The 21,628-nt window shown below is 38.4% G+C and overlaps 1 protein-coding gene across 1 annotated transcript in view; it reads right to left on the reverse strand.

Moving 5' to 3' along the window:
- Window positions 1-21,628, reverse strand: part of LOC136875653 (centrosomal protein of 104 kDa) — a 321,673-nt gene that overhangs the window by 19,945 nt on the left and 280,100 nt on the right. Inside the window, exon 17 of the mRNA XM_067149196.2 lies at window positions 13,639-13,773. Within this exon, the coding sequence (XP_067005297.2) occupies window positions 13,639-13,773 (135 nt within the window). The remainder of the gene's footprint in view (window positions 1-13,638; window positions 13,774-21,628) is intronic.

Raw genomic sequence — 21,628 nt, forward strand, 5'->3', positions numbered from 1 at the left:
GATTCTACAGTTAACTGATAGTTTTGACCTTGTGTTATTTCACAGTTTAATATTGCAACTGTCACAAGCAGTTGTGACATATATTTAATCTTTCAACTTTTTTTGAGAGTTCCTTTCTCGTTAAACAATAGGAATAGAAAAAGCAAGTGAGAGCACTTCCACTTGCTTCCCATTACAGCAGTGGAGAAACTAGTGGCTACAATGTGGAGAGTTGAGTGTTGCCACTGCAGCGCAACGATCACTTTGGACGCTTAGGCAGCATTGTTTATACCGGATGCGCGCGTTTTTACTAGGTGTCACAGGAGTGAATTGTTAGTATATTAACTATACTTGGGAATATAGTGAGTGTAAAAATGCCATTGTGCTTTGTGCTGGAATAGCGATCTGATTACAAGTCAGATAAAGGTAAATATTTCTTCTCACCACCTGAAAATGAGAAGCATTTCTTTAAGTGGACTAGAGCAATCCCAAGAAAAGACATGCTGCTTGCACATGTCTAGGATTTGCGAGTGTTACTTTTTGGAAGACTCGTTTATTGTTAATAGGGAAAAGTTGAGAATAAGGTGGAGCGTAAAGCCAGGAGCTGTCCCACACATTTTTCCAAACTTGCTGTCCTATTTAAGCAAGTCCCTGAAAATTAGAAAACCCCCATTGGAATGAGAGTTATTCGAAGAATATGTTCGCAATGACAATATTAACAGCAATAGTTTAGAATTGAATGAACTCATTTTGCCCTCCACATCTAAAATACTTAATAGTGACAATAATGTAGAAATAAAAGAACCTGATCTCAGTTTACTCTGTACATCTAAAGTACCTGATACTGACATTTATGCATCTAAAATTATTCTAAATTTGATAAGACAAGTTCAAAAACTTGTATGAATTTAATTAGAACCAAAAAGAAATTAGTTGCATGCTGAGCTAAACTGAAGCAGATTGAAAATAAGGTTAATGTGTCAAGTGAAGTTGAAGATACTCTTAAGTTCCTTAGAAAGAAATAAAAAATGATTGTGGATAAAATGCTCAAGAAATGTATCACCAGCCCCAAAGTTATGCACTCTTATACAAAAATTTCACACAAGCCTAAATTATAGAAAAATAGTAATTACAGATTGGGAAAATGAAATAACTCTTATTTACAGGAGGCAAAATCACAAAAAAAAAAAAAAAAAAAAAAAAAGTTTTACTTAGCAGGCTACATGATAGGAAAAAGTGACAAATATGTTGACTGCTTAGATTGTGCTCACACCCTTCATAGTGAACAGCCTCCTGAGCCAGCACTAACAACATTTATCTGGGCTAAATGACTCAGACGGTTAAGGCACCCTTTGCTCTCTGAGCCTAAGTTGGCAGGTTCAATCCTAGCTCAGCCTGGTCTCAAGTAAATCAGCCCCATGTTGGTAGATTTACCAACACATAAAAGAACTTCTGCATGACAAAATTTTGGCAGCTCGGCGTCTCCAAAAACCATAAAAAGTAGTTAATTGAAAGTAAAAACAATTACATGATATGACAACATTTACCCTCATTAAAGATTATGGCATGGAGAAAGACATCTGATACCTCATATATCCTTCAACACGTGTGTTTAGGTTGCTATTTAGAAGATATCATCTCGGAAAAATTGCGATCAGAGCAAAATTTGTGGGGGTGAATATATTTTTTTTGCATGTTTGGACAGCATAGACTCTATTATTGTTGGACCCACAGACTTTGGATGCAGCAGTGATCACAGATATGACCTTGTGGGAAAATTAGTGTTTCATTACATTACGTGCCATTTCGTCTGTTATGGAGCAAATAAGGAAAGAGTTGCCATTCTCCAAATCAGTGAAATCGTCCTGGAAGTTTTCCAAGGTTTCGGACAACTAACACCTTCACGGGTGAATTAGAACATTTTGAATATGTCTTAGATAATGTGAAATGCATAATAGTGGAAACTATTTCTTAATACTTGGTAAGTCATTTCAGAATTACTGATGTTAAAATCTTTTCAGAGGATAGCGTTAAACCATTAAATTAGTGTGTCAACCAGCTTCCTCTATTCAAATATTCATGGAATATACACACAGGGCACATGCAAGGAAATAATTCAAAGGTCATTCTGTCAAATGAAAGTCTTGCAGCTTTCCTTTCGTGTATGATTTATGTATTGCCGCACTTGCTTGGTGTATTAATGTGAGCTGTGCAATGCATCCATAGCTACGCTAGTGTAGTCTGCCACCACCACCAACTATTAAGAATGAGAGAAAGCACTCGCTTCCTCTTTTTATATGCTATGGTTAAACTAATGTGGTAATATAATTCTTTTCTTGTTTAACCTTTTCACTTGGAAAGTGTTTATTTCTTGGTTTACATTTCAAGTTAAATTGTTTGACCTAATCATAAGGTTTTGTTTTTTGATTCTTACTGTAAATTCAAATAAAGTTAATATTTTCCTTGTTGATAACTTAGAGAATTTAATTTTCCACTGTTAATCTTTTGCTTACAAAATTGTTGAGAATTTTAGATTCATTGTTATTGTTACTTTTCATACTTATATTAAAATTTCTATTTTGTTATAGCATTCTGGTTGTTCTCTCTATCTTTCTTTAATTTGTTTATCCTCACTTGATTATTCCATCTTTTTTCCTAATGTTGCTATGCCAGTGTTACACAAATCATCATTATCACTGTCCTGTAACCCTTCCAGCTTGCTGGGTAGGCTGGTGTTGAATAAGCTCTTGTTGATAGCATTTTCCATCCAAATCCATCTCTCTCTTTCTCTCCATAATCAATTGTTAGTCCCCTATTCTATTCACTAATTCTGCCTTCAATTGGACTTGCCAACATTCCCACAAACTGTTTTTTCCATGTACATGCGTGGTGTTTGAATGCCTGGTATTCTCTTTTCATGCCCTAAGCTTTCAAGTCTTGAATATTTCCACTAACTCTGTGATAAAATGAACAAGGAGAAATCATAGATAATTAATTTTTAACTAAGTTATAAATAGGAAAATAGAAACATGAATAGAGTAAACAATATTATAAACAAGTCAGCATTGGAAGAGGGAGCAATAGAAAAGGAGATGGGGATAAACATGAAAACAGCAAAAGAACAAGGGCGGTCTCCATGTCTTCATACTCCGTCGTTCCTGAATAAGCTCTCTTTCAGTGAGACCGTCACATCCAGTGACAATCTAAGTTCTCAGTCATCATGTCATCTCACATGTTTTCTGCAGCACACTGCATTTAACTTTTATTTTGTTTATTTGAGACTATATGCTCACTAATACTACACCTACAGTACTTGTCCTTCATCAACAAGTGGAAAATTTGGTGTTGCAGTTGCCCATTTAAGACTGATCTTCAAATTAAGTTAGAATATAAACAATAACTCAAGATTCACTTTAAGGTTTAATGACTCATATTTTCTAACATATCCTGCAGCCAATCAGTGTGTCTCCCATGATTAATGTACTATGTACAGTTGTAGAAAAATGAGTTCTAACCGGGAAATAAAACATTTCCAGACCCATGTCCATAGAACATATTTTCTTCTTTTACGAGGTTTGTCCGGAAAATACGTATAATCCGTCGGGGTGACGTATCATGTATCGTGGAGGTGCCGCCAGGTGGCACTGCTGTTGTCGCCAATCTTCTCAACGCTCAGTTCGAGTCGGAGAGCTCTGCGTGTCAGTAGCAGTGTGCGGCTGCTTGTTGAAAGTTACCCGTTTTCACCTGCCTTCGATATGGAGCTCTCTCTGATTGAGGAACAGCGCATCAACATCAAGTCTCAGAGCTCGTGTGGCCCGAGTTCGACCGGATTTGGCACAAAGGGGCAGGTGGATCCTTCATCACGACAATGCGCCCGCTCACACTTCGCTCATTGTGCGTGAGTTTTTGGCCCGAAGCTCAATCACCGTGACAGACCACCCGCCTTATTCACCCGATTTAGCCCCTTGTGACTTCTTCCTGTTCCCGAAATGCAAAATGGTGCTTCGGGGGCGGCACTTGGGTGATGTGGAAGCCATCAAGGGAGAAACGACACGGCAACTGAACAGCATCACAACTGAAGACTTTCAACAATGTTATCAACAGTGGAAACGGCATTGACAGAAGTGCATCTTGTCTCAGGGAGAGTACTTTGAAGGAGACCATATTGTAATACCTGAATAATTGTCAAATAAAGTTATTATTCAACTTTTATACGTATTTTCCGGACAAACCTTGTATGACTGTGTGAAGAACGTGTCCTGAAAGTTTGGCTGTACCTTACTGTTACATCCTGTATAAAAATGCATTTCTTTTGCTTCAGTTTAGCTTGTCTTCTACTTTCATTTAGTATAAGAGGACTTCTTGGTCGGATAACGCTCGCAGACGGTGCGACATGATGTCTGAGCAACTCTTCAGGCTGTCGTATCAAAAGACAACTTCGCCATATTGCTTGTCAACATCTGCAATGGATAAGGACCAAGAAGAAGAAGAAGAAGAAGAAGAAGAAGAAGAAGAAGAAGAAGAAGAAGAAGAAGAAGAAGAAGAAGAAGAAGAAGAAGAAGAAGAAGAAGAAGAAGAATTTCATTCACTCAAACTTTCTCTTTTCCTTTAGTGAATTCTCCAAGCACTGTGGATAGTTAAGAACCAAAGGATGATAATCATGTTCAAAATACTGGATCCTAAAATTCTTGACATCAATAATTATTATTTCCTAAAGCAGTGTACATTCTCTGTTTACTTGATATCATGTACAGTTTCTGAAAATGACCTCCATTTCCAACCTGTCACAATTTCCTAATGAAGTGGTCGCATATAAATCACATGTTCCCTGTCTTTGGTGATTTATATTTGTACTGCTGTTTGTTCTACTTCGATCGCATAGTTACATAGTATTCACTATATATGACATAAGAAAGCACTGTATATTGCATGTAATTCCTGCTTTATTGTTAAGGTAGGGACTTCTTTAAGTTTTAAGGTAAATTTTAATGTAAAATTTATTCATAATGGATACGAAACTTCTCAACATATAAGACCATTATGTAATTGCCTGGTATACTTACTCACTTAGCTTCAAATCCTATCACACTGAAAGTTCACTGGCTGAACTATGAAAGTAGCATTGGTAATGTTTATATCAATGGCAGATATCTACAGTACTTAATTTACTACATGCTGGGAAAATTCAAGTTATATAGAAAGTTAAAACTTATTTTATTTCAGTTTTGAACTAGCATGCTTCATGCACTATTTACTTCATCAGTCTTCAATCAACTTTGCAGATTGTTTGTACCATTATTCCAAACATATCATACTTTTCAGACAAGTACAATTTCAAGGCATCAAGATGTTTTATCATCTGTAGGGTGCAGTGCAACTTTACTTATAATTGCAGAATACATCATAATTTGCTATTTTAAGGCATAATTTATGGTAGTAGCTACCCGCACCGGCTTCGCATAGGAGCAGTTATGAATTGAAGGCGATAGGCTACTGAGGACTTAACCATAAAGGTGTCCATGAGGAAAACATTCTCCACCAAGATCAACCCTAGCCACGCTAAATGTCTGACCCTGTGCTTTATTTATTGTCATGCCAAAGCAAACGGTAAGCATACAGATTCTCGGTATTAAGACTTTTTCTCCTGTGCCACAGCCTGTAGAAATAGTAGCTTCAATCAAACAGCTTTTCAAAGTTTTTTTCACTACCAATCATGTCTTGTTATATAACTTTCATGGGTGTAGATCAAATATTTTGAATGTGATATACTATGACCTATATTCGCTTTTTATTTCAGTGTGATGGTTTATCACAGATTTTACAAAAATAATGAAAAATCACTAGAAAACTATTATCATATTGTAGCATGTGCAATAAAATGTTCACAGATCAAATTTAAAAGAGCCGGGCTGAATGGCTCAGACGGTTAAGGCGCTGGCTTTCTAACCCCAACTTGGCAGGTTCGATCCTGGCTCAGTCTGGTGGTATTTGAAGGTGCTCAAATATGACAGCCTCGTGTCGGTAGATTTACTGGCACGTAAAAGAACTCCTGCGGGACTAAATTCCAGCACCTCGGTGTTTCTGAAGACCGTAAAAGTAGTTAGTGGGGCGTAAAACAAATAACATTATTATTATTATTATTATGTGCGTATGGACCCAATGGATCACGCAAAGCTCTAACGATTCTGTTTTCTGAGTTGCCAAACAGCTCTCATCCTTTCTCCGTGGATTCTTTTTCGTTCTTCTGTCCACTTTGTTCCAGTCTTCTTTTTCACTTCGTTCTCTGGTTGCACTTTCCATCCATTAATTTTTTCCTATAAAGGTTTCTGTCCGCGGTGTCATTTGGGTTTATCTGGGCTTTTTCCAGATCCTTCTTCACTTCTAGTACCCATGGAATATTTTTTAGCTGTTCTATGTAAGTGAGAATCTTGTGTGTCAGTCTACTTGCCGGCAATCTGTGGACGTGCCCATAGAATTTCAGACGTCTTTTGCGGATGTCTGCTGCAATGTTGGAATGCTCTTCTGTCTCTTTGTGTGACCTCAGTCTATATCCATCTTCTGTTTTTCGGGGGCCGAGAATTTTCCTCAGGATTCTTCTTTCTTCTTTTAAAATGTTTTCTAGGTCACCTTTCCCGTTTAGTGTAAGGGTCTCGCTGGCATATAAGACTTCGGGCTTTATTACTGTATTATAGTGTCTGATCTTTGCCTGGCGGGACAAGCACTTTTTATTGTATATGTTGTGAACCCTACCGTAGGATTTCCGAAATTTTTGTAATATATAAGTAATAATAATAACGTAAATGTTTCCAACTTTTCAATACAATATATTCACAAAATTACAAAATTATACGGTAATAGTTTCGACCCATCTAGGGGTCATCATCAGCCGTATTGGAGCAAAGATCATTTGTGGCGAAATCAAAAAAAAAAAAAAAAAAATGTCTTAGGATTTCGCCACAAATGATCTTTGCTCCAATACAGCTGATGATGACCCCTAGATGGGTCGAAACTAGTACCGTATAATTTTGTAATTTTGTGAATATATTGTATTGAAAAGTTGGAAACATTTACGTTATTATTATTATTACTTATATATTATTCTCAGTTCAATACGGACCAAAAACATGAAATTCATAACCATCAATGAAATTTTTGTAGGCGAATTTTCTGGGCAGCCTTCTCGCCTCCCGTTGGTTCAAGTATTTCTCCCAAGTACTTGAAGTGTGGTACTCGGTTGATTTGCCCATGTGTCGTGTTCAAATTTTGGATGTCAAATTTTGAGCAGAAGAACTTGGTCTTTTCAAAGGAAATTTGTAGGCCAACCTTTCCAGCACATTCGCTAAGGGTTTCAATTTGTTTAACGGCTGTGAATACATCATCTGTAAGTATGGCCAGGTCATCTGCAAAAGCGAGGCATGATATCTCAATACCGTCTTTGGGTCGTCCTAGTCGTATGGGGCGCCAGTATCCCATGTCTTTCAATACCTTTTCCCACTCGCGGATGACTTTGTCTAGGACGAGGTTGAAAAGAAGCGGAGATAAGCCGTCACCTTGTCAGACGCCAGTTTTAATCGGGAATGGTTCTGAGATCTCCCCCATGAATTTAACTTTGGAGATAGTGTCAGTGAGTGTTGCCTTGATGAGGTTGAGGGTCTTGGAATCAAGCCCCAGTTCCTCAAGAACAACGAAGAGGGACTGTCGATCAACCGAGTCGTACGCTTTCCTGAAGTCAACAAAAATGCAGATGACCAGTTTGTTCCTCAATGCTTTGTATTTAAGTGTTGTCTTCAAGTTGAATATTTGTTCTGCACACGAGCGACCAGGGCGGAAGCCTGCTTGATATTCGGCAATACTTTGTTCAAGTTGTTCTTGCGTTCTCTTCAAAAGGCAAGCTGAAAGAATTTTGTAAGTCACTTGGAGAAGAGAAATGCCCCTGTAATTATTTACGTCAGTCTTATCTCCCTTTTTGTGTAATGGGTGGATGAGGGCGCACTTCCAGTCCTGAGGTAATTCTTCCAATTGCCAGATATCTGTAATGATTTGAGTGAGCTCCTTGAGGGAGTTAGGTCCAAGATTTTTCAGAAGTTCCACAATGATGCCATCTTCTCCGGAGGTCCTATTGTTTTTAAGTTTGAAGATGTGGCCGCGGATTTCTTCCTCTGTCGGTGGTGGAGATTCTGGGAAAGTGTGCCTTGGGGGTTCTTGAGGGAATCTTGTGAGGGGCTCTGGACAGTTGAGGAGATCAGTGAAGTAAAGTGCTAATTCTTGACAATTATCCTGATTACTGAGTGCAAGTTTTCCATCTGATCTTTTGAAAGCCAGGTTTTGAGGAGCGTACCCACGGACTTGTCCTCCGAATTCCCTGTAGAAATCTCGTGCATTGTAGTTATGAAAGTCGTCTTCAATCGAGTCCAGTTGTTGCTTCAGGTGTTTTCTCTTGACCTGCCTGATGATTTTGGCTACTCGTTTTCTAGTTTCATTGAAATATGTTTGGTTTTCTGGTGATTTCTTGCTGTTGTATTTCTGGAATGCTTCTTTTCGTTCCTTCAAGGCACGTTCACATTCAGAATTCCACCAAGGGTGTTTAGTATTCTTTTTCAGGGGAATTTGCTCTCGAGCTTTCTGGATGATTTTGTTGCGGAATTTCTCCCAGGTGCCTGCATGTTCCCTTTTCCACACTTCTTGCAGATTAGTATTTACAATCTGTGTCGTATCAAACTTCGGTATTTGTGACCTCTTATGATGAATTTTCTTCGGGGTGAATTTTACCTTTATTCTCACTAGGTAGTGATCGGAATCGACGTTTGCTCCTCGGCGTACCTGTACATCGTGTACCTCTCTCTGCATGGGATGAGAGATGGCAATGTGATCGATTTGAAATTCACCGATCCCTGGAACGGGAGACCTCCAGGTCTTCTGTTTCCGTGGAGATTTTCTCAGAGAAGTTGACATGATTTTAAGATTGTTTTGTTGACACAGTTCAACGAGTCTCAACCCGTTTTTGTTAGTGAATTTGTGAGCAGGGAATTTGCCAACAGTTTTCTGGTGTTCTTTTTCTTTATTATTATTATTATTATTATTATTTATTATAAATTCAAAAGAGCCTAGATGCATGAAAATAACAGCAAAAAACTAAACACATCCTCGTCTCCCCCAATTTCACCTTGACTGTGGAGCCTGTGCAAGGAAATGTTCACAGACAGAATTTTAATAAAAGTCGAGGTGCATCAAATTACCAGAAAACTCCAAACAGACTGTGGAACAAAATGTTCACACACGGAATACAGAAAAGTTGAGGTGAATCAAATGAATAGCAAAATTTGTAACACATCCATTCTCCTCTGAAGGTTTGATTTGACCGTTAGCTGCCGGCTGAAGCCCCTGATAGCTTGGGTGAGAGACTAGTGCACTGGTTTACAATCCACTCTCTGCTCTGAAGCTGGTCATTTACATTTCCATATTTCAGAATGGAGGTGGTGCGATTCATCATGTAATTGACGTGTTAATCCAAGTTATTTCAGGTGAATAAACAATTTATTCTGATGAGGATTAAGTGATAAATTTAAGAAAGTTGTTTCGAAATTCGACGGTATTTTACTGAAAACTGTAACATAAAACTGTAACAGTTATAATGGGCTATGTATTAAGGATAGATATATGCTATCATGGACTTTTTTGTAATGCTTAATGTACCGGTTGGTACACCTATACGCCGCATATTTGAATGTTCTGCCTTAAACTACTTCTACCGGAAAAACTCTGAACTTTAACAACTGAATTAATTCAACAGTTCCTCAGAAGATGCCACTGTGTGTATTTCGATTTTTTTTATTTTTTTTTGGTTGACCAAGAAGTGTGGACCTTCTCTGACAGATGTCTCTACAAAAAACTATGATCATGCACCCTGGTGCGAAGGGAAGGAACTTTTTGAAGAAATTTTGTATTCGAAAGTTTGGCTTTACTAAATTTTGTTCTTTCATTTTTTGGGTTGGCAATATTAATCTTTCTTTCCACCAGTTTTGAACTCAGCCAATCACAAATTTCTTTAATTAATTTTTGACCAATAGTGTCTTTCTTCTTCTTCTTCGATGTTGATGTATAACTTATAGCTACCCAATAAAGTTGAGTGGGTGTGTCTTAATTATTCATGAAAGGTCTCGAAGCTTCCATGAGGGTTTAAAAACTGCTGATTTTCTCGGCTCATCGCCACTTCAGCAACATCTAGCTTAGTGTATGGAAGTATAGCAGGGGGCGGGTTGCGCCTCTTCCTTCGAGCAGCAGCTCTTCAGCAAAGGTAATGAATGGCCTTTTAACATCTTTATTTCTTTTTTGCTCAGCAGTTTAACCCCCGGGGAAGGTTCGAAACCTTTTCAAAGTATCCTACCTGTTTAAAAATGTAATTAGTGCCAGCCTATGTAAACATTTTCTTGTTACTTTAACTGTAAATCGGGGATAGAGAGTGCTTTACCCTCTCGAGCTCCCCTTCAATTTGGATTTGAGGTGACTACGTTTTCATAACCGATTTACTTCTCTTCATTAATGTGTTAAATTTTTTTTTTTTTTATACGAGTCACCTCCCTAGTGTGGGAATAGCCCCTGTGTAATCGGCCTAGTGCCCCTTAGGTTTTAACAAGTTGCATGTACAAGTGCAAGCAACGCCTCCATTCAGCTTTGTATTTTGGGCCATTAACTTAACCCGTTTGTTTTCCATCCTGCGAAAGCCCAGTAGATTGGGTACGAGATACCCCTGTTCCATTATAAGTTGTGCTTTGATGGCAGTTAAGTGTAATAGTCTGTATTGCCTTTAATAGGCTTGAAAGATTGAGAGCGGGTCAGCTCTTTATGGTGTTGTGGTAAAAGTGCCTCAGAGAGGCTTGAGATGTGAAGGTGGGAGCACTTGCTCCCATGTTATGAGGGGTTTTCTGCCCTTTGGTAATTTGTGGTTGTGAGCTGAGGGCTCAGGAATTATAACTTGGGGCTCGAAGCCCAGAATTTGTAAAGACTGCTTAACTTGTACTTTCGTTTGTAAAGTTATAATTGTACCTGATTTTTCATTGTTATTTCACCTAGTGAAAATTTGTTAAATCTTGTTGTCTATTGAAAATATAACCTTTATTTAAATTTTAATTAATCTTTCGGCCTTGTAGTTAGACCCATTCCAGCCCGCACCTTCTTTCACCTCTGCTGATCCACCAAAACACGGTAACACTTAATATGCTAAATAATTCTTCTCCTTATAGTATAGAGTGATCCTTAATGGTTTAGCCAGCATAAGCTAACAAGATGCACAGATGACAGGAGGTTTTTTTTTTTTTACTTGCTTCACTTAAATTGTTACGTTTCATATTTCAGAATGGAGACTGTGCGGAAAAATGAAAAACAATGATATCTCCTAATGTATAAATTAAAAATGCATACTGTAAATTATATTTTAATCTACATTAGTTACTTGAGGTGAATAAACAATTTATTTTGATGAGGATTAAGTGATTAATTCAAAAAGTTGTTTCTAAATTTGAAATTTTTTCTGCCAACTATAAAATAAAAACCCTTATAGTAGGCTATGTTTTTAAGATTAGATATATGCTGTCACAGATGTTTCTGTAGAATTTTATGCTGAACAGTTCTTACCCTCATAGTATAGATACACAGTATCTTTAACGGTTTAGCTAGCATAAGCTAAAAAGGCACACAGTTGTTTTTCCTTCGACTTTCTTCACTGAAATCGTTACTGTTTGGTTTCCTTTGGTCATAGATCAATGTTTCTACACATAAGTCTTTTTCGAGAAATGCTTTATAGAATGGCGAAAACTACATCAAAATCCATCCGATGGTTCTCAAGATTAGCCGTCACATACAGGCAGGCGGACAGGATCAAGGACTTTATTTTATACTACGTACAGATTCAAGATAACTAACATTTCACAGCAAAATTATACCTGTTATTCTGAGTCTAAATAGCAGTCCTCCTTTGGGCCAGGTTGTAAAATAATTTAGTTTTTTAGAATTGGCATTATGTCGCACCAACACAGATAGATCTGATGGCAACAATGGAATAGGAAAGGGCTAGAAGTGGGAAGGAAGCAGCCATGGCTTTAATTAAGGTACAGCCCCTGACTCAGTTGCTGATCCTATAAATATAACTACATCTTGTAGGGATGTAGGGGTATCCTGTTACATGGATGTTCTAGCAAAGTTATTAAAACAGTAATACAGTATTATCATAAAGGAAAATTGCTGGTACAGTTGTGCAGTAGTGAAGTGCCTGTGGTTTTGCTATACAATATTTAAATTCCAGTTCTTAACAAATATAGTGTCAAAGGTGATTTTTGAATATGCATGCCTGGTATTTTATTTTTTAAAGCAATAATTGTTTTAACTGTTATTTTAGCTCATTAATGTGATTATTAAAAGTACATATTTTCACTTTTCTTAATATTACTCAGACATTTTTTAATTATCATTATAAACTTTCCTCAGCTTAACCAAGGTATTTCTGGGGTTGCTAGAGCCACCTTTTGTGCTTAGGAAAAAGATTCACTGGTCATTACACAACTTACATTTATTTATTTATTTAACCTTCCCACAGCACACTTATTTTAATGCAACATGGACTACACACTTCGGCCTTGTGGATTCCATTTACTGTATTAATCAAGACTATCTGACGGCTCACTCCCTGTTATTGGCGTCTATGACACTCCACTGTGCAGTGCAAGGGTTAATGAAACATGGTACCTAGAGGAACAAATGTATTTACACTGAGGTTCTGGAATTATGATCTGAAGAACGAGCCATTTCTGAAGTCTGTAAATTGTAGTGAACTCCCGCAATTCTGTGTTTCTTACAAATTTTTTTTAACAGTGCTATGCCCATCTGTGGAGCCTGATAGATCTTATTTAGTTGATGTTGATTTTTTCTTCTCCCAAAATATCTTCATCTGGGCACTGAACATTTTCCTCCATTCTTCAGTCCATGATTTATTATTATTATTCGCCTTCATTGTCGTGTATGTGAAAACACTAAGGAGCCGTCTGATGGTGAGATGGTGGCCCCTGTCTGGAAAGCCAAGAGTATGACTGAGAAGATGCAGCTGCTGACTATGTGTTACCTCATGCTCTGCAGGCCTGTGGGCTGGACAGCAGTCATTTGGAAGGTCAAGGTCGATCAAGGCTGTAGTTCCACGGGCCTTTTTGTTTTTGTTTGGTATTATTGGAGTTAACACTCTTTGCCATGGAATAATCTCTCATAATCTCTCACACTGGAAATATGTACCAATTCACCTATAGAAATGATCCTTTGCACAAATAAAAGACATGTAGCATAGTACTATTAGAATTTGGATTTTTATAGGTCCCAGAACAGGATCAGTATTTCTTAACCTTACTACTGCTATGAGTCAAAGGATTATTCAATTTTGTATGCCAAAATCCCTCTTGATATGGATGATATGTCATAAAAAGGATACAAATTAAAATGTGAACATAACTTCTGTAAACTCATACGTAGGTTTTTTATTAAAATGAGTAGTTGGTAGAAAGAAATGTAATGTCAAAGTTTTAGCAAAGCATTGTAAAGGAGTGCATGCGTGTTGCAGTGTGTAGGTGGTGTGTGTTGCTGGCTCCTCTCACCTTCGGTTACCCCATTAGAGACACCTACGGTGCTTGATGTGTTTCTTGCGAGGATGGTTAGGACAAGGCAAGCCCATCAGATGCTGTCTCCAGCCTTCTTCCCATGGTGGAATGTTACTGTGGCAATAAGGACACCGATTGGCTGTTGTTGGAGGCTCAGCAGCTGCAAAGAGTAACATTAAACAACAATGGGTGCTAGAAAATAGTCATTGTTGTAGTTTCATACATCAGTGAAAGCCATAATTTAAACTATAATTCTATTTTCAAAAAAAAAAAAAAAATTATGTGGGACTGGTGTCATAGTTGTAACAACAACTGAAATCACCTGGAACAAAAGGCTTATCGTTATGAAAACAATGACCATGTTGCTAATATTAGTGTTAGGAAATGGGCATTATTAAATGAAAACCACTATAGAGTAATTGGGTGATAGGACCTTCGAACAATGAACTGAATGTTGAATGTTTTCAGTTGAAAGTATTCTTTGCATATCACAAGTAGTCAGTCATTCCATGACAAAACATTTGAATGTTTCTAGTCAAAAATCTCTGTAACGAATGTTGACAGTGGTACTTATATGAATTACTTATTTTTTTTAAAATGTAATTGAACAATAATTAGAAATTCCTAGTATAGACATTCATTAGGTCAAAAATGTTAGAGTAACTTAAAAATTCATTCAATGGGACCCACCTATGTAGTAGAAAAGACTGAATAGTCAAATGTTTTCAGTCAGTGGTATTCATTACATAATGCAATTCAGTAGTTCCATGACAAAACATTCAAATATTTCTAGTTGAATCTCTCAATAATAAAAGTGGAGAGTGCTACTTTACAAATTATGTTTTTAAAACGTAACTGATCAAAAACTAGAAATCAGTAGGTAGTAGAGACACTCATTAGAACAAAAATTTTTTTTATATTGTTGAAAACCTACAACCTGTTTTCCAGTCAAAGACCGGGCGAGGATAGGAATTGTGCCGGCTACCGAGGCCTGTCGCACTCCTCTACGGCAATGATTAATGACTGACAGATGAAATGAAATGATAGTGGAGAGTGTTGCTGGAATGAAAGATGACAGGGAAAACTAGAGTACCCAGAGAAAATCCTGCCCCACCTCCATTTTGTCCAGCACAAATCTCACATGGAGTGATCGGAACTTGAACCATGGTATCCAGCGGTGAGAGGCCAGCGCACTGCCGCATGAGCCACAGAGGCTCTTTATATTGATCTATTTACAAATGAATTTAAAGGAACACCTTTGTAGCTGAGATCCAGTCCACTCCACATTAGGAATGGGAGGGTACACCACCCAGAGATCCAAAGTTTGTGTCCTGTTACTAACAATGGCTACCTGAATATAGTTTCTCCATCAAAGACCCTACAGTTACAAAGGTTATCAGATGATTTATGCACTCATCCATACACAGGGCTAATAAACAGAGATGCTCCTAATATGAACCAGCATCATATGAATGGCCTACATATTTGATGCTAACTGGACAGTGAAACGTGGAGAGATGAGAATAAGGCTCTATCTCCAAACAATGCTAACAATAATAAGTAAAACTTCTGTACATGTCTTACCAGGATATATGAGAACAATCAAACACAATATTATTTTGCAGATGATTGTTGTAGTTATGCCTTATTTATGAATAACATAATAATATAAACAAATACACAGCAAATCCAAAGAACACAGCTTGCTGATGATGATGCTTGTTGTTTAAAGGGGCCTAACATCTAAGGTCATCGACCCACTGTAAAGAACACAGAAAAATGCTGAAAACTCTTAATTGTTATCAGAGATACGTGAAGTGATCATAAACCGATAGTTTCATTCGCTTTTGTGTCGCAGTGACGGGAGTGTGGCTGAATTCAGTTGACTTGTTTCGTAAAGCCGTTAACTTCAATTCAATAACTTCAATCAATACTGATCTGCATTTAGGGCAGTCGCCCAGGTGGCAGATTCCCTATCTGTTGCTTTCCTAGCCTTTTCCAAAATTATTTCAAAGAAATTGGAAATTTATTGAACATCTTCCTTGGTAAGTTATTCCAATCCCTAACTCCCCTTCCTATAAATGAATATTTGCCCCAGTTTGTCCTCTTGAATTCCAACTTTATCTTCATATTGTGATCTTTCCTACTTTTATAAACGCCATTCAAACTTATTCGTCTACTAATGTCATTCCACGCCATCTCTCCGCTAACAGCTCGGAACATACCACTTACAAGTAACTATTCTCATTGCTCGGAAGTAAGTCTGTTCAATATAAACGGCTTTGTTTTTATTCCACGTGCTACGGCGGCTGCTGGCGTACCCAGGCCTCCCTTGCTGGAAGTATACGACTCGCCGTCTCAAGATTGAATATACCTCAGGTTGAAAACTGGTTGACTGCCGTTCGTCAGTTTCATTTTCCTTCACTGCCGACTGCAAACCTCCCATGCATTCTTGTAGCACCAGCTTCGATTCCAGCCTCCAGTAAATTATCTCGGTTTTCTTCTCGGTCTACTTTAAGTTTGTTGTTGACATTCCTACTGTTAGCTGGTGATGTGGAGATAAACCCGGGACCCGCGGCGGATAGTGCGATCTCAGTTTACCATAAGAATACCATACCACTTAGTCGAGCAGCTCTTCTTCTTTCTCTCAATTCTTCCCAACCCAAACATTGCAACATTTTTGTAACGCTACTCTTTTGTCGGAAATCACTCAGAACAAATCGAGCTGCTTTTCTTTGGATTTTTTCCAGTTCTTGAATCAGGTAATCCTGGTGAGGGTCCCATACACTGGAAACATACTCTAGTTGGGGTCTTACCAGAGACTTATATGCCGTCTCCTTTACATCCTTACTACAACCCCTAAACACCCTCGTAACCATGTGCAGAGATCGGTACCCTTTATTTACAATCCCATTTATGTGATTACCCCAGTGAAGATCTTTCCTTATATTAACACCTAGATACTTACAATGATCCCCAAAAGGAACTTTCAGCCCATCAACGCAGTAATTAAAACTGAGAGGACTTTTCCTATTTGTGAAACTCACAACCTGACTTTTAACCCCGTTTATCAACATACCATTGCCTGCTGTTCATCTCACAACATTTTCGAGGTCACGTTGCAGTTGCTCACAATCTTGTAACTTATTTATCACTCTATAGAGAATAACATCATCCGCAAAAAGCCTTACCTCCGATTCCACTCCTTTACTCATATCATTTATATATATAAGAAAACATAAAGGTCCGATAACACTGCCCTGAGGAACTCCCCTCTCAACTATTACAGGGTCAGACAAAGCTTCACCTACTCTAACTCTCTGAGATCTATTTTCTAGAAATATAGCAACCCATTCAGTCACTCTTTTGTCTAGTCCAATTGCACTCATTTTTGCCAGTAGTCTCCCATGATCCACCCTATCAAATGTTTTAGACAGGTCAATCACGATACAGTCCATTTGACCACCAGAATCCAAGATATCTGCTATATCTTGCTGGAATCCTACAAGTTGAGCTTCAGTGGAATAATCTTTCCTAAAACCGAATTGCCTTCTATCGAACCAGTTATTAATTTCACAAACATGTCTAATATAATCAGAAAAAATGCCTTCCCAAAGCTTACATACAATGCATGTCAAACTTACTGGCCTGTAATTTTCAGCTTTATGTCTATCACCCTTTCCTTTATACACAGGGGCTACTATAGCAACTCTCCATTCATCTGGTATAGCTCCTCCGACCAAACAATAATCAAATAAGTACTTCAGATATGGTACTATATCCCAACCCATTGTCTTTAGTATATCCCCAGAAATCTGATCAATTCCAGCCGCTTTTCTAGTTTTCAACTTTTGTATCTTATTGTAAATGTCATTGTTATCATATGTAAATTTTATTACTTCTTTGGCCTTAGTCTCCTCCTCTATCTCGACATTATCCTTGTAACCAACAATCTTTACATACTGCTGACTGAATAATTCTGCCTTTTGAAGATCCTCACACACACAGTCTCCTTGTTCATTAATTATTCCTGGAATGTCCTTCTTGGAACCTGTTTCTGCCTTAAAATACCTATACATACCCTTCCATTTTTCACTAAAATTCGTATGACTGCCAATTATGCTTGCCATCATGTTATCCTTAGCTGCCTTCTTTGCTAGATTCAATTTTCTAGTAAGTTCTTTCAATTTCTCCTTACTTCGACAGCCATTTCTAACTCTATTTCTTTCCAGTCTGCACCTCCTTCTTAGTCTCTTTATTTCTCTATTATAATAAGGTGGGTCTTTACCATTCCTTACCACCCTTAAAGGTACAAACCTGTTTTCGCATTCCTCAACAATTTCTGTAAACCCATCCCAGAGTGTGTTTACATTTTTATTTACCGTTTTCCACCGATCATAGTTACTTTTTAGAAACTGCCTCATGCCTGCTTTATCAGCCATATGGTACTGCCTAACAGTCCTACTTTTAAGACCTTCCTTTCTATCACATTTATTTTTAACTACCACAAAAACAGCTTCATGATCACTAATACCATCTATTACTTCAGTTTCCCTATAGAGCTCATCTGGTTTTATCAGCACCACATCCAGGATATTTTTCCCTCTGGTTGGTTCCATCACTTTCTGAATCAGGTACCCTTCCCATATTAACTTATTTGCCATTTGTTGGTCATGCTTCCTGTCGTTCGCATTTCCTTCCCAATTGACATCTGGCAAATTCAGATCTCCCGCTACAATCACATTTCTTTCCATGTCGTTTCCCACATAGCTGACTATCCTATCAAATAATTCTGAATCCGCGTCAGTGCTACCCTTTCCTGATCTGTACACTCCAAATATATCAAGTTGCCTATTATCTTTAGAAATGAGCCTTACACCTAGAATTTCATGTGTCTCATCTTTAACTTTTTCGTAGCTTACAAATTCTTCTTTCATCAGAATGAACACTCCCCCTCCCACCATTCCTATCCTATCTCTACGATACACACTCCAGTGAATGCATACAATTTCCAGAATATTCGTTTAATGTCAACCTAGTCAATACTTACAATACCACATTTTGTGGTTTAATAATTATTAAAAATAGACAGATCGTGAATATGTTTCGCCCTTCCTAATGGGCATCATCAGCACAATGGATAACCTTAAAACAAATAATTACAATTAAGACTGTTTACAACTATTAGTCATATAAAATTGTAATGAGATGTTGATATTAAAAGTTATTTTCGATATCTTGATAAAAAAAGTTTGATTACAAAACAAGTTAAAACAATTGTAGTACAATTTTACAATATTGTCTAAAAAATATTTGTTAATATTGGTGAGAAGTTTGTCAATCGGCATTCGTCTGGAACTGAAATGGATCCTTTTCTTTTAACTTTTGGTGAAAGTCAATATTATAATCGTGTTCACCAGCAAGTAGAATTTTCAGGATAGAATGCGCAAAAGAATATAGTGATGTTCATCCAGATGATCCAGCCAGTGATTCCATGTGTTGTGAAATGCTCGGAAGTAAGTCTGTTCAATATAAACGGCTTTGTTTTTATTCCACGTGCTACGGCGGCTGCTGGCGTACCCAGGCCTCCCTTGCCGGAAGTATACGACTCGCCGTCTCAAGATTGAATATACCTCAGGTTGGAAACTGGTTGACTGCCGTTCGTCAGTTTCATTTTCCTTCACTGCCGACTGCAAACCTCCCATGCATTCTTGTAGCACCAGCTTCGATTCCAGCCTCCAGTAAATTATCTCGGTTTTCTTCTCGGTCTACTTTAAGTTTGTTGTTGACATTCCTACTGTTAGCTGGTGATGTGGAGATAAACCCGGGACCCGCGGCGGATAGTGCGATCTCAGTTTACCATCAGAATATCTGCTCTCTTAAAAACAAAATTACTGACTGTGAGCTCTACCTACAAGAACTATCTTCTTTCGATATTGTCGCCTTCTCTGAAAGTTGGTTAACTGACTTTGTTTCAGACACGGAAATCCCTCTTTCCAAAGAGTTTTCCATTTTCAGAACGGACCATGGATCTCGGGGCGGGGGAGTTCTCCTGGCCGTTAAATCCAAATGGCATGCTAACCAACGTACTGATTTAAGTAGTGACTTCGAAGCCATTTGGGTAGAAGTGAAATTTCAGCATTCCAAATATCTATTTGCTTGTTTTTACAGGCCACCTCGATCAACCCTCAATTATTCTGAAAATTTTCTCTCTTCTGTAATGAAAGCCATTAATCTGAATCCTAATGTAATTATATTAGGCGACTTTAACCTCTCTATTTCTTGGAATTCCCCTGCTCATGATGTCCCTTCTAATAGCCTTGACAAGTGGTATCTCGACCATTATATTACGGGCCTAGGCCTCCAACAGTACGTCCTGGAGAACACCTGCGGGGATAGTCTTCTTGACTACCTGCTCTGCTCCGTTGAGCCTTCCGTTATTTCTGTGGGACGAAATATTTTTAAATCGAACCACAAGTCTGTAGAGGCAACATTCTCTGTTGCCCCTCCCCGCCCCCCGAAATGTCATCGACCCTTTACCAGGAACTATGTACCCTTGTGGCGAAAGGTTGAGTGGCAGGCTGTCAATCACACCCTCTCTCTTCTACCCTGGCACTTGCTGCAAGTGGGTGAAGTGCAAGAAGCACTAGATCTGTTCTATGACTGGACTCGTGCTGTGATCCATGACCTTGTTCCCACTCGTAAAACATCCGCCAGATGCCCACCTTGGAAGAAAAGTGACACCAAAATTGCAGAAATTAATAAAACGAAGGCCTGGAAAGACTGGAAAAGGTCACCTTCTGAAGCCAGCTATAAAACTTTTTCTGACCTTCGCAAACACCATAAACAGCTTCTAAAACAGGATTACCAGGACTACATAAACTCTGCCTGCCTAGAAGTGAGAAGTAATAGTAAAAGATTCTGGTCTCTGATAAACAGTAGGAAAAATACAAAGCGTGTGCCAGACACAGTGACTTGGGGTGATAATTTAGCCAGTGGTAGTAATAGACCGGAAATTTTCAACGATTACTTTGCGTCTAATTTTGTTGCACCTGTTCAGTTCCCAGATTTTCCGTCTATTGATTCTGTTCCTTCTCATAGTCTCAGTAATCTTTCCACCTCTGAGTCAGAAGTCTATTCGTTACTTTCCTCCCTCCCAGAAAATAAACCTACTGGTCCGGATGGTCTCAGTCCTGTCTTCCTTAAGAATACCGCTACGACTCTTGCCCATCCTATTGCTGTTATATTTAACCGTTGCTTCTTAGCCGGCTACTTTCCTGACGACTGGAAAATCGCTAACATCACTCTGGTTTTTAAAAGTGGAAAGAAGTCTGATGTCAGAAACTATCGTCCGATTTCTATATTACCCACTCTGTCACTCATCTGTGAAAAGATTATCCACCAGCGCCTTCTTTCTTTCACACTTCCTTATATATCGTCCCAACAGCATGGTTTTCTTCCTGGTAGCTCCTGCCTAACTAATCTGGCTGTTCTTCTCCATCGTGCAACATCTGCTCTTAACGCCGGTTCTCAACTGGACGTGTGCTACATTGATATTGCTAAGGCTTTTGATACCGTAGACCACGCACTTCTTTCCTATAAACTCTCAGAACGTTTTAATATCCATGGTCGCTTGCTAACTCTCCTGCAGAGCTTCCTCAATACCAGAACTCAGCATGTGGTTCTTGATGGGTTCAGTTCGACTCTTGTTATGGTACATTCTGGCGTCCCGTAGGGCAGTGTCCTAGGTCCGCTTCTTTTTGTCTTATTTATTGACGATCTCATTAATTCTATATCCTCCGTTTCTTGTGAAATTCTACTATTTGCAGATGATTGTAAAATATTCAAAAAAATCGATTCTTTATCAGACGTAAACTCCTTACAGAGTGGGCTTAATTCACTCTCTGAATGGTGCTCCACATGGCGTCTTAAGCCTAATCCTGCCAAGTGTTCCTCTATTTCGATCACGCTTCGTAAATCCCCTATTCTCAGTAAATACTCCCTCCTCAGTAACC

The sequence above is a fragment of the Anabrus simplex genome, chromosome 6 (genome assembly GCF_040414725.1).
Source record: "Anabrus simplex isolate iqAnaSimp1 chromosome 6, ASM4041472v1, whole genome shotgun sequence".
In the NCBI taxonomy this organism is placed as follows: domain Eukaryota; kingdom Metazoa; phylum Arthropoda; class Insecta; order Orthoptera; family Tettigoniidae; genus Anabrus; species Anabrus simplex.